Genomic DNA, 14,085 nt, shown 5'->3' with positions numbered 1-14,085 from the left:
TATTTTTTTTATAAATAAGTACAAAAATATTGATTAGTGTTTACCACTAACATGAAGTATAATGTGTTATGAAAAAACAATCTCAAAATCACTTGTGTAAGTTAAAGCGTCTCAAAGTTATTGCCGTATAAAGTGACACATGTCAGTTTTGAAAAAAGAGGCCTGGTCCTTAACGCACTTTTGGGCTGTGTCCTGGGATGCTTTCTAATATTAAAAAAAAACAATATGAATTTGATAGTGCCATGTCTGTAACAACATGTACAATAACCATGGTTTCAGTGACGTCACAACCCTTGGGTCATGTGATCCAGCGCAATGCTCAGTCCCCTGGGTCACTCTGCCCCCTCTGGTGTTACCCCATTCCCTCTCCTTCCCTGATCTCACAAGTAATTTATTACCTGCTCTATGGGGACTAGCCGACTATAGTAAACTTACCAGGTAATTTAAATAATACTCCCCAGAAAATCCCTTTAATAAAATGAAGTCAATAAATTTATTAAACACTCCAAAATGGTGAAACAGAAAAAGGCATCTCATTCTAAAAACAAAAACCCATATGGCTACTCCAATGGAAAAATAAAACAAATTTAGCTTATGCAATAAGACAATGAAAAGCCCAAAAATCTAACCTGGACAAAACTGGTTGTACCAAGAAGCAGGCAATATAGAAGCTGTGCCAGAGTACACCAGAGAACGCCCCAGGTTTAAAATTTATGCGGTAAAATCAGAATGGATCCCTCAAAATGCCCCCCATCATAGAAGTTAGTGAGAAAATAGTGTGGGGTTTTGTGCACCCAATTTCATCCACACAGCTTACATTTATGACTTTAGATAGGGGATGTCCCTCACTCCTTCCTAAAACCACCCAAACTACAGTACATATTGACTATGCAATAAATGCAAAAAACACTTTATTTTGAGTGTCAAAATGGCCACAGCTTTATTAAACTCACAGAAGTAAAATAATGACAGAAGGAGTAAGGTGAAGTGCTAGACCATTGGGATTCACGAATACTGTGAGATCCCCAGCTGTCTGACATACAGCACCCAGCCAGACAGCAATAAATAAATGAAGAGGCGGCACGCTCCGGCTTGTAATTCTAGCAGAGCCAGTACACTTTGAGGGAGCCTTCACACGGAGTAAACGCTCGTGTATTTTTGCAAAATACACATGTAAAAATACACGTGTAAAAATAAGACTCTCATTGACTTCAATGATATTTTTTGCACGTGTAAAAATACGCCTGTAAAAATACGACTATAAAATGTCATTGAAGTCAATGGGAGTCTTATTTTTACACGTGTATTTTTACACGTGTATTTTGCAAAAATACACACGCGTTTACTCCGTGTGAAGGCTCCCTAAGGGCACCAATGACCCTGTGCTTAACCCCTGTGCCCACCCCTGGATGACTGTTAGGATTGTGCAGTAACTGCAGCCATGATCTGGGCGTCGCTGTGTGTTCCTCTGCACAATCCAGGGTTGCAAGGGTTAATCTGCCTTGCAACAGCCGGGCATGGTCGACTGGTTGATCGACATGTGTGTCGACCAATGGACGCACGGATTAGGCAGCTGGGCTATTTGCTGGTGACCGCCCCTTGCCTATATAAGGGGGCTGGTCTGGACACCCAGCGCTCTAAGATCAAATCCAAATCCGATACCTAAAAGTGCGTGCGTGCGTGCGTGCGTGCGTGCGTGCGTGCGTGCGTGCGTGCGTGCGTGCGTGCGTGCGTGCGCTTGGGTTCCAGCCAGAGTATTATTAGTTGGCCCTAGTTAGTAAAATATCCCCAGAGACAGCAATGCCATTTGTAGTTGGGCAGCATGTTGCCTTGTATGGTGTGTGGTAGAATCTCAGTTGGCCTTAGCTAGCTTCTCCCCTCAGTCAGTGTTCACACTGGGAGTTTGTTTGGCAGTAAGCTGCATTGGGGGTTGGGTGGCTGGAAGCACACAGGGTGTTAATTGGTCTCTGGCTAGTCCAGGAGTGCTGGCTAGCCAGTTAATTTGTGCGGCTGCTCTGACTGCACAGGACTCTGTGAATAGTAACAGAGCACACCTGGTCCTTTATTTAGCTGGCAGTGACAGTAACTGTCAGACAGTGTTCACACCAGGTCTTTAGCAGTCAGTAGCCCAGAGGGCTCCGCAGGGTTTTTCAGTTGTTTATTTTTTTTTTTAATAAACCCTGCTGACCATAGCAATGACATTACTATTACGACATCCTTCAGGCTGGCCATTTCCAAAGCTCAGCCTGTTCACCACCATGAGGTTTAACCTCTATTAGTTAAAATAAGTCCACAATAACTTGCCTGCAACTTCCACCTGACTCCTCAACCGCAAAACTACAGCTGTAATAGTTTACTAATGGACCATGTGACAGGTAACACTTTATTACATATGACTGACGCCCTTTATAATTTTATTTTTTTTTACTAAATAATTAGTTATTTATTTCCACACTTATTGCCAATGCCATGAACAAATAAATCAAAAACTAAATGTTCAGGCAAATGCCATGTTTCCTCCAGTCCTTGTGGTGAGAGAAAGAGGATGAAGATGGATAAGACAGGAAGTTACATCTATTTTTAAACTCCTCCCTCCCTACAGTAACACACGAAGCACTATATACTCCCAAGGCTGGATATACACACATATACTCTTAAACTTGAATCAGTCTGCATAAATCTACACAACTACTGCACAAAGAAGAAACTGCAGGAGTTATTGGTCCCCCTTCCCAAAGTCATGTCCCCCTTTGCAGAAGGCTCTGGGGTGTCTTTTCTGTAAAACAATCTGATCGGTCGGGGCATCAGGAGCCCGTGCAGGACGCGGCCTACTCCCCGCCGCCGGCGCCATCCTCTTCCACAACACGTAGGCGCATGCGTGTGCAGTCTGGTGCCTTCTCCTCCTCTATGCCGGACCTCAGTTGCCGGGATTCGACCGCTCCGGGGCCCTCCACGCTGCCTGCAGACGGACCTCAGGTACCTGTTGCTGGCCCTTCTGCTCTGACACCGGCCCTCTCCCCCTCCAAATCCCCTGCTCTCTGCCACCATAAAGCTCCACAGGGAGCAGCGGCATCCGCGGCGCCGCTGCTCTCACTATCTGCTTCCCCTCCATTTGACCCCAGGACCACCCCTAGGACTCTCCAGTCATCCCCTCCACAGCTCCATCACTCCATATGGCCTCAGGGATCCCTGGACGGTGTGACTGCGTGTGGTGCTAGGCCTCTGCCCGCTCATCCCCTGTCTCCAGCTGCTGGCCAGGATTTGGTGCCCCCTGCTCCTGGGTCTGACTTTTCCTCTGCGGCGGGATGGTCTCCCCCAGCCACCTGTGGAAGGGCACCTGGTTCTGCGACCCCCGCCGTGACCCTCCGTGTGGAGGCTCCTGCATTTGTATCTCACCTTCCTCCACCTGAGGAGGCTGCTCTCACCCTACAGAAGTTTCCAGAACTACAGGCCTTACTAGCCCTAAGTCGGAGAGATATGGACAGTCTTGCATCTGATCTAAAGTGCGCCTGGCGCCAGGACCTGCATGTGGTCCAAACGGACATTTCTGACTTACAACAGCGAGTGCAGATCCTTGAGGAATCTCGTTCTGCCGCCTCTTCCTCTCTCAACTTCATCCAGCAGCAAATGGCCGTTCACTCCGCGCAACTTTGTAATCTAGTCTCTCACATGGACGATATCGAAAATCGCAACCGCCGCAACAACATCCGTATTCGGGGTCTTCCGGAATCGGTTCAAACTACGGACCTGGTCCCGGTTTTGTCTGGCATTTTTAACTCGCTGCTGGGACGCCCTCCTGATTCCCACATTGAGATGGACCGTGCTCATCGGGCTCTTCGCCCCCGCAGTGAGGACCCTAGTAAACCGAGAGATGTAATTTGCCGGATTCATTTTTATGCAGTCAAGGAGGCTATAATGCACAAGATTTGAGATGGTGGCGAAGTGGAATTCGAGGGATCCTCCCTATCGATTTACCCGGACCTATCCAGATACACTCTTCGGCAACGAGCAGTTTTGAAACCTCTCCTCTCCCTCCTCCGGGAACGCAGAATTCCTTATCGCTGGGGCTTTCTATTCTCCCTACAAGTTCGCCGAGGTGACCGACTGCGCTCTCTTGCCCATCCGGATGATCTTCCGAACTTTCTTCGATCCCTGGATCTACCAGCTTTGCAACTTCCTGATTGGTCTTCCCTGCTTTCCGATCCTAATCGGTCCGGCCCTTTCCGCCTGCAATGGGATGCTGCGGACGACCCCGGCCCTCTGCGTTCTCAGAAGCCGCAACGCCAGCGTAGACCCTCCTCTGTCCGGGGATCCCAGAAGTGACTGGTTCCGCTGCTCTTTGGATGTCTGTGACCGGACTTTGTGAGTTTGTTCCATGCCCTGTTTATTCGTGATAGCTGTTTCTCTAGTTTTGCCCTTCATATTTCTGCCCACGACTATATGTTGCTTGCCCTAGCCGCCTACCTGCTTTCTATCTTATTTGTGTTATTTGTATGCTGAGATGCCCGTGTGTCGGAGTTGGAGCTGCTTTTTATTCTGATTGCTCCTCCCGTTATTTGTGTGTTTCTCTTCTGGTGTTCTGTGTTCAGCCGCGTGGCTTGTCTTCTTCGCCCCCACATAGCTGCGTCCCTGCAGTGCGGGGTCATCTGGAGACTCGTGCTCCTGTTACTTAGCTTTCCCCTGAGGGTACCCCATTAGCCCTCTTTTTGTGTTCTTGTTTGGTATTTTGTTTGAAGTCTTTTGTTCTCTAGTTCTTGTGTGTCACTTGTGTAGTGTGGTCTCTCTTCCCTCCCTTTTGTTCTTCCCATTTGTGTCTTATTTGCCCCCTGTTTCCCTCCAATGTCGGATATATCTGTTTCCTCTTTCAATGTCAAAGAGCTCAACGTCTCTGTAAAGCGTTCACAAGTTCTATATGATGCTCCTAAGCGTAGGGTGCACATTCTCTGCCTGCAAGAAACTCACTTCCTGGCTGCCTGTACACCCACGATTACGAATAGGTACTATCCGCAGTAGTTCCATAGTAGCAGTGCAGCGGGTGAGGTTAAAGGGGTGGCCATCTTTTTCCATAAAAATCTTCCGTTGAAAATCCTAGATTCTTTAGTGGATAGCGGGGCGAGGTACCTATTCCTTATCTGTGCAATCTCCGATGTTGTTTATACAATTGCTGTCATATATGCTCCCAACGTAGATCAGGTTCCTTTCTTGCTATCTGTCCTGTCTGCGCTTCAGTCCTTTGCTAGGGGTCACATGTTTGTATGTGGTGATTTCAATCTCCCACTTTACCCTCTGCTTGAGTCTCCTTCTCTCCGGATCTGTGGTCATCGGCCTTCCGTGCATGTCCTGCTTTCTCCATGTCATGTAGGGCGCAGGAGACCGATTTCAAAATATTTTCCAGTTGGTATAGGGTCCCAGCTCCCCTGCATATTATTTACCCCTCCACCTCTGATAGAGGTGGGAGGTGCCTCTCCGTCCGAGGCACGATGGCCCGCATCTGGTGGGGTTGCCCTCTTTTACGCCCTTTCTGGACTGGGGTCGGACAGGTTAGTCTACAGGTGACAGGGATTGTTTTAGAAGATGATCCAGTGCCACTACTTCTTTCCCTGTTTTCCAGGACGTTTCGTAAATCCACCTGTATGCTTCTTGGATTTTTGTTTGTGGCAGCTCGCTCTGTCATTCTCAGGCTTTGGAAGTTCGCGACCCCTCCCTCGTTTATTGGTCGGCTGATTGAAGTTCTTGCCTTGCGAACTATGGAGATCCTGGTGGCTGAGCTCCGCCAGGGTGACGCCAAACATCGACAGACTTGGCTCCTTTGGAACCATTTTTTATTATCCTGCCGATCCCCCTTCCCTCTTCCCTTCTGTGTCTCCTGTGTAGCGTCTCCCTATGCGATTTGTGAGTCTTGTGTACCTGTCTCTTTGCACTTGATTGATACTGTTGCTTGACAATTTTCTGTTTTATGCTTTTGTATGTATTGACTCTGCTGCGTCAGAGTCTATGCTTACCCTCCTTACCCAACCACCCCCCTCCCCTGGCCCCCTCCGGACCTGGATTGTCGCCTCAGGTCTTTTTCCCCTTCCCTCCTCTCCCCCCTGCTGCCCCTTTCCCCTTTGTTGTAAAAAATTTCTTTGGAAAACCTTCAATAAACTTTAATGTTGTAAAAACAATCTGATGCAGTACTTGTGGGATCAAAATGCTGACTTCACAGGGAATTTTACATTGCTTGCATCTCAAGGGCTTTGCAAATGTGACATGATGTTTAAACCACAAACCATCTACTGTATTTTTTGACTCTAAGATGCACTTTTTTTTTTTTTTAGCAAGAAATAATAATGTCCCTGCATCTTATATTCCGCAGACAGACAAATCTGGAAAAGGAAGATCACTCTGACTGCATCCTTAGTGGGGTCTTCAGGATTTGGAGCAACCTCTGGGGCAGGTAGCATGAAAGTAAAAGAAAAAAAGCATACAATGCTTGTCCCTGGTGCTCCATTGTCAGGAAGTTTTCTGTTGTTTGATTTGGCTCAGAGGGCCAGAAGCTGCAAAGCACACGACTACTTAGACAAATCAGTGACATCAATGGTCACGGGTAAGGAACCAGTAACGTATGTCAGTGACATCAGCGGTCCCTCTACAGTGACTGCTGAGAACACTGTTTAGTCTCAATGATCATGTCAGCCTTGCTCCTTCTGGCACTGTGAGCCTGAGCACACAAAGAGGACAGGTTGTAGGCAAGGCAGTGCTGGAGACAGATGAATGTGTCGTAATTCCATGCAAAAAATTAGGGCCACATGTAGGGAAATAGCATGTTTCTGGAAAAACCTAAATTTTCATTTTGAATCATCTATTGGAAAGCATGTCTGGGGACAAAAGATCACTATACTTCTTAATACATTCCTTTAAGGATGTAGTTTTCAAAATGGAGTCAATTCTTGATGTTTTTCACTGCACTTGCACCTTGGGGACTCTGAAAATGAGTCATGAAGCAATATTTTAAAGTTTTCATTTTCATGGCCCAATCTTATCAGTTCCAAATGCTCACTATAGCCTTTGATAATTTCCTTAAGGGATGTAGTTTTAAAGAAAATTGACTGATACTTTAGCGACTCTGCAAATGAAATTTGGCATTCAAAAACAATTCCAGCAAAATCTGTCCTCCAAAAGCCAAATAGAGGTCCTTGTCTTCTAAGCCCTGCTGTGTCCTCATATAACAGTTTCCAACCACTCATGGGGTATTTCTGTATTAAAGGTGCAGTTCTCTTTGTAATAAAGTGTGATTTTTAATTTTCACAGCCCAGTGTAAACAATTTGTATCTGTTCTTAAACCAGTGAGATGGCTTTGTGTGATTTTATGCCATAAACAGCTTGAAACATGCAGGCTACTTGAATTCTACTATTTAAAAAAAAGCTATTAAATTTTATTTCTGAGTTCTGGATGTCGTAAATTTTTACAGTTGATTTTGCATCTGGCAGCCAACCCTGTTTGTCCATTCACTGGGAGGAATATTCTCAATTACCGTAATGCTGAATTACCGTAATGATGCGAATGTAAGCCGAGGCAGACTTTTTCAGCACAAAAACTGTGCTGAAAAATTCGGCGTATACTCAAGTATATACAGTATGTCCATCAAGTTCATCCAATCAATGGGAAAGGGCATGAAAGTCTAGAAGAAGCCTTGTTGCTTCTGGAGATTAAGGCTAAGGCCCCACGTTGCAGAACCGCAGCTTTTTTTGTTGTAGATTTTGTTGCCAAAGCCAAGAATTGCCTCAAATGAGCAATATATAGGAAACTCTTACACTTCTATCTTCTGCACAATCCACTCCTGTCTATGGCTCAAAAAAACGCAGCAAAGTCTGCAACAAAAAAAGCTGCATTTTCGCAATGTGGGGCCTGAGCCTCAAGGTTTTTTTTCCTTCTCCAGGCAGAGGTATTCCCACTTAGGAGATTTTACATGGAATAGCTTTTCCCCATATTTCTTAAATATTGTATATATTAATAAAGGTTTATCATGTCTTCCCTTAAACGCCCCTTCTCAAGACTAAGCAAACATAACTCCATTAGTCTTCCCTCATAATCGAGATCCTCCATGCCCCTTACCCCTGTTGAACCTTTTCCAAGTACAGGACATCCTTTCCATGAACTGGTGCCCAGAACTGAACTGCATATTCCAGATGAGGCCAAACCAATGATTTATAAAGTGATAATATTACATCCCTGTCCCATGAGTCCCTTTTTATACATGACACTATCCTGCTGGCCTTAGCAGCAGTTGATTGACATTGCATGCTGTAATTTAACCTCTGACCTACAAGTACATACAGGTCTTTCTCAATCAGTGACTCCCCCAGCTTTACTCCATTTAGGACGCATGCAGACTATTTTTACCTATGTATAGAACTTTACACTTATCCACATTGAATCTAATTTGCCATTTGAATGCCCAAACACTCAGTATGTCCAACTCTGCTTGTAACCTATGTACATCCTCCATAGACTGCACTGTAATATATAGCTTGGTGTCATCTGAAAAAAATATGCACAGTGCTATTAATCCCATATTCCATATCATTACTAAATAAGTTAAATAGCAGTGGCCTCAACACTGAACCTAGGGGTACAGCACTTAGAACAGAAGACCAATCTGAGCTGCGGTCATTGACCACAACTCTCTGAATATAATCCTTTAATCAGTTTTTAATCCAATAGCAAACTATATTTTCCAAGCCAATGGACCTGATTTGACCCTTTTACCCATATATAAGGGACACTGTCGAACATTGTTGCAGAGTCCAGAAATACAATATCCACAGCCATCCATTTGTCCACATGTCTACTCACCTCTTCATAAAAACAAATCAGGTTAGTCTAACAACTTCATATGGCAAACCAAATATCATATCTTTTAGCATCAGTCTGACGATAGGTTCACACCTGCGTTCAGGTTTCCGTTTGGGGGATCCACTTAAAAATCCTTGCAGGACTATTCTCTCTGCATTTTTTAAACGGATTCAGGGACGTAAACCCCAAAAGTAGATGAGGTGAGGGTGTGAAACTAGCCTTAGATATTTTTAGCGCGATAGTTCACAGTAGGCTAACATTTAGAATCTCATTTTGTCATAAATGTTGCATAGAGGAATAGAATGTCTCCTGAGTCTTGTAAATTAAGAACATAATTACCTCCATTCAAGGTATCAAGCTGTTGTTGACAGCCAAAAATTTTCAGAGATCTGTCCAGAAAATATTTCACATGGTTCTCTGTTGCCTCAACATGGCATAAGTCCATGGAAGCTTTGGGATATGTAATGTACATATGATACTGTTTGCTAATTCCTTGTCATGGAAAGGATTATTTTTTTTATTATTATTATTTTGACTTTTAAAATATATAAATAATCATTTCTGTTGCATCCAGTTAAAGTAAAAATTATATTCACAGAAAAACAATTCTAAAAGGAGTGTGCAAAAAATATCACACAAATAAATCTCAAAACATGACCTGCTATGTCTCTAAGTTTTACAAAATGCTTTTTTTTTTTAACTTGGTTATCCACTAGTTCTACATACGTCTACACACCGTCAACGTCTACCACTTCTCCTACAAATCACTCAGATAAAAGCTTCATTGTATTTCTGGAACTCATGTGTTGATAAATCCATAGGTCAGGTCATCAATTTAGATTGAAGGAGGTCCAACCCCATAGAACAAGTGATTGAAGTGGCAGAAATACTTTGATGAGCCTCTATGGGTTTCACTTCACAGACCAAGTCATGTCACATTCATTGGTTACATGTCCTGTGTACAGCTCAATCCCATTCAACTGAATAGAGGAAATTCAATATCAAGCGCAACTGATATACAATATATGGCACTGTGCTTGGTAGATATTAAATTGTTTGCCTGAACACGGCAGTCTCTATAAACATCTTATTGTGGGGGTGGTAACAGGTGGACCCCCGCAGATCTGATATTGATGATCTAACCTCACACCCGCTTCACACAGATGGATAAGAACTGAATGTCAGCCATGGGCGTAACTACCAGGGTAGCAGCGATAGCGACTAGGACATTAGGGGGCCCAGCGACAAATGCTACCCAAGCGGGTTTTTGGTTTTTGTTTTTAATAGGTCTTTAACTGCTGGAGTAACTCCAGCAGGTAATGGGCCCTATTTACTTACTGATCCTGGTTCCTGCTTATGGCCGCCGGTGCTTCCTCTGCTGCGGAGGCCGCTGTGAGCAGGGACCGGGATCGGTAAGTGATCTTTCCTGACCCCTGAGTATAATGATCAAAGGCCCAGGGGAGGTGAGGGAATATAAAAAACAGTGTTACTTACCTCTCCTGGCTCCAGGCTGGCTTCAGGCCTATTTGTGTGATGTCTCTGACGTCACATGGGCCGGGCTTGCGTCATTATGCGTCGCTACACAAGCCCGGCTCAAGTGATGTCCTGTACGTCATTGAAGGTGGCCAACATCAGCAGGGACCGCACCGAAGCCAGGGAGAGGTAAGTAACAGTGTTTTTTTAGGTTTGTATCCTCCCATGGGTCTCCAATTATTATACTCTGGGGTCTGAAAAGACCCCAGAGTATAATAATTTTTCATGGGTGTCCACAAAAGGACATAATACTGTGTGCAGGGGCCACTATGGGTCATAACAGTGCGTGCAGGAATGCGGGGGGGGGGATGGGGAGTCGGTTGGTCGGGGTCTTAGGTGGGGTCGGTCGGGGTGGTAGCCATGTCAAAAGTTTGCCACAGGGCCATTCCTAGTCACGCTACTGATCTCAGCAGTAATTCTCAGACCGAACCATGAGCCAGGACCCAGACTTCCATCTAACTCTACTGTCCCATATGATAAACATGTTTTAGTACAGGACAGTAGAGCTGTGATGAAGCACGGACTCCTAGTATCATAATTGAGTATAATGCTGGGAGTCCAAGTCCTGGCTCAGGCTTCAGTCAGGAAAATGCTGATGATAGGCAGTCTGTATCTCTCAGACTGAATTCGTCCATGTGAAGTCGGCTAAAGGATAGATAATCAATATTTTTGTTCCAGAAAACCCCTTTAACAATGTGAAGAACACCAATGTTTCAGTACAGAATAGTACTTTACTTTAACATTCGGACTAACAGTTAGTATTATGGTATAGTAAAAGACACAAACTGCAAGGCATCATTCACAGTTTAGTGTATGTGACCCAGCATACTTCTTAAAAACCTCTAGGTGTTAGCTTCAAAGCAGGTTAACCTGATGCCAAAAGAGATATTTCAACCCATTAGGCAAAGTTAAGCAGTGGCATATATTTGGTTGAGTTCTTCAGTATGCAGCACCGTGCCTAAGCGTAAATCTGGGCCTGGGTTTAACACATACCGATGTGTCATTTGCACCAACACGGTAATCCCTGTTGTATTGAATTGCTCCACTCTTGGCCCATAGTTGACTGCATCTGGGTAAATCCATCCAGCCATCAAACTAAAACAGTCTGGAAGCGTGAGCTCATTTTATATGTAGTCTGCAGATATCAAAGTCTTTGCAATTCAGTAATGTGATTCTTAGCCACATCTGACTTTAGATCTCACCATTATGAATGACATTTTTATAAGAAGCTGACAGGGAAGGAATATTAGTGAAAGGTAAGATCTGTGTGATCCGCGTGTATCCTGAGGTTCCAGCATTTAGAACAGTATGTACTGTTAAAGAACATATATTATACATGTGAAGTTGTTGAATAAGTATTATTGTATAGTATATATGGCTAGAGATAGATATAATAACATAAAAATAAAGTACAAATGTATAACCTATACTCATGGTGACCATATAACAGTTGTCCAGCTTGAAGGCACTTTGTTTTCAAGTTGTGTTCTCAGGCTATTTCTTCTGCTGACCAGCTCCTTACAGTCTTACTCTCTGATCTAACAATAGCCCTCTTTCCTCATATAAAATACAGCACAGCCTTCTTGAGCTATAATCCGCTCTTTCTGTCAAGTATTACTCTCTCCTGCTTCAAACATGTTCCTACTTTTACTTTAATCCTGTCCTTCCCCTACTTTCAGTGCACCCCTAAAATACTAAGCAAAATGTAAAAATAGCTTACCTTCCAAAATGCCCCACATAGTCAAACAGCCCCTCCATGCCCTGGCAGCAGCAGCAGGTCTGGTGTGCTGTACAGCTTGAGATTTGACCCTGGATTCTTGTGCTTATTCAGCTGGGCATGATTCTACAGCCAAGTTGTTTTGTAACTTGTGTTTTAGTTGGTTGTGATGATGTCAATTTCCTCTGCTTTTGCAGACATTAAGCTCATCCTCATAAGATATTCCTTTATCAGCGTGTCATTCGCGTAAGCTGTGAAAGACGTGGAGTTCATGTATTGTAGAGTATTCCTGCAGTGTGTTTATGAGCTGCTTCAGATGAGCACAGACATGTGTGTTTGTTATGAAAGGTTTTGTAGACAGCAGCTCCTCCTCCACTTCCTTACTTCATAGACATTTCCAGTGAGACATATTAAATAGCAATTCCCTGTTTTTTTAGTACTTATACTCATCTAACTGAATTATATTTCTGCAGGGTATAAAATATGGTACACTATAAACTGAATAGCAGCTGCGCTTACACCCCTAGACCGAAAGGGGTACATACAGTAGTTTGTCTCGCTAATTTGAAATGCCTTTACTTCCTATTCCTATTCCTGCCTATACTTCCAAAGTGTCTTTTCTTGAGAGGTTAAAAGTCCCAACTTTTAATAAAAATTCTTTTGTCCCTGTTTGCTTCTGAAATTCCATTTCTAAAAGGCAAATTACATCTTCATTTTACCATTTGAGGCTTCCTCAACTCCTTTTGTGGGGAAGTTAGCTCGGTAGAGGTGGTGATGCGGACCCAAACAGTCAAGACAGGGACACAAAAATATGCAGCAAACAGGTTTATTTAGAAAAAAAAACAGCAAAATAAATAAACCTTGACTTCAGGCACAAAATGAGCAAAACAAAATACAGCCTTAACTTCAGGCAAAACAAAATAAATACCTGCTCATCTGAGTCACTAACTAAACAAAACGGATAACCTAACTATACGTGTAGCTTACTTCCAGCCACGCGCACAAAACAGGAGCAATATTATCTCACCGGTCTCAGGATTACAGGACAGAACCATATACCTCCTTTCACATCATGGAACTGCCCAGAAATGCAGGATCTACAGCTTTTTTCTGGCCCAGTAATGAGCCAAGGATCTACACCTGGGCTGAGGCCTCCTCCAGATCCACCCCGGACAACACATATATCAGAAACCTGGGGCTAATATATCTGGACTCCAGCACTTTGCCTGTGACCCTCTCACACTATATACTGGAATCTTGTGAGAACGCTGATAACACAGCAGCTGGAAGACTTACAGTTTTGACAATTTAGCTAGAGTTGTGCCTACTTTTGCACTTCTCATTCTGACACTATCTAATTCACTAATGTGTTTTGGGTCAAAAAAACCTAACAGATGTGAGGAGGAGAGTTTTCCCTCACAATGCAAACGATCCAGAAGCTCCTGTGCAAGAGGCAGAGCCCGGAGTAGAGAATTTCCTGGAACCCAAGATGGATGAGAAGTGGTGGATTCAACAGGTCAATACTCTAAAGTCACCAAGGTGATACAGTGGATACTGCATTGGAGGGTGCCACTACACCAGCCTGAGAAGATTTTCACCAGACTGCAAAGGTATCGGTACCACCAGGAGCTTCAGAAGAACATGTTGCAGATAGCAAGACTTGTCAAATTGTGGCAGGCAAGGTCACTAGTACTGACAATCTTTATAACAAATCCACTCCTGTTGGTTTCAAGGCATTACCTGTCCAAACAGAGTCACTGAAGGCGGCAAGTAAGTTTAGAAAATTATTGATCATTTCATCAAGTAGGCTTTGGCTGTTCACACCAAGGACCAGAAAATAGATAGTGATAGTAGAGTTGTGTAGGCTGTACAAAATACAGAAGATGCACACTACCAGTAACACCACAGATAAATGGTACTATCAAAAGAATAAATCAGACCTTGTTACAGGTCATTGTAAGAGAAGAAGAAAGAGGGATGACTGAGTGACATTACTTAG

The 14,085-nt window shown here is 43.9% G+C and overlaps 1 protein-coding gene across 1 annotated transcript in view; it reads right to left on the bottom strand.

The window, feature by feature from the left end:
• Positions 1-12,419, bottom strand: part of SLC22A16 (solute carrier family 22 member 16) — a 42,751-nt gene extending 30,332 nt beyond the window's left edge. The window contains exon 1 of the mRNA XM_075268141.1: positions 12,090-12,419. Coding sequence (XP_075124242.1) covers positions 12,090-12,127 — 38 coding nt within the window. The 5' untranslated portion in view covers positions 12,128-12,419. The remainder of the gene's footprint in view (positions 1-12,089) is intronic.
• Positions 12,420-14,085: the final 1,666 nt, after the last annotated feature.

This window comes from Leptodactylus fuscus, chromosome 3 (assembly GCF_031893055.1).
Source record: "Leptodactylus fuscus isolate aLepFus1 chromosome 3, aLepFus1.hap2, whole genome shotgun sequence".
NCBI lineage: Eukaryota > Metazoa > Chordata > Amphibia > Anura > Leptodactylidae > Leptodactylus > Leptodactylus fuscus.
The sequence above is the reverse complement of the archived record's forward strand: the minus strand, read 5'-3'. Positions and strand labels throughout refer to the sequence as shown.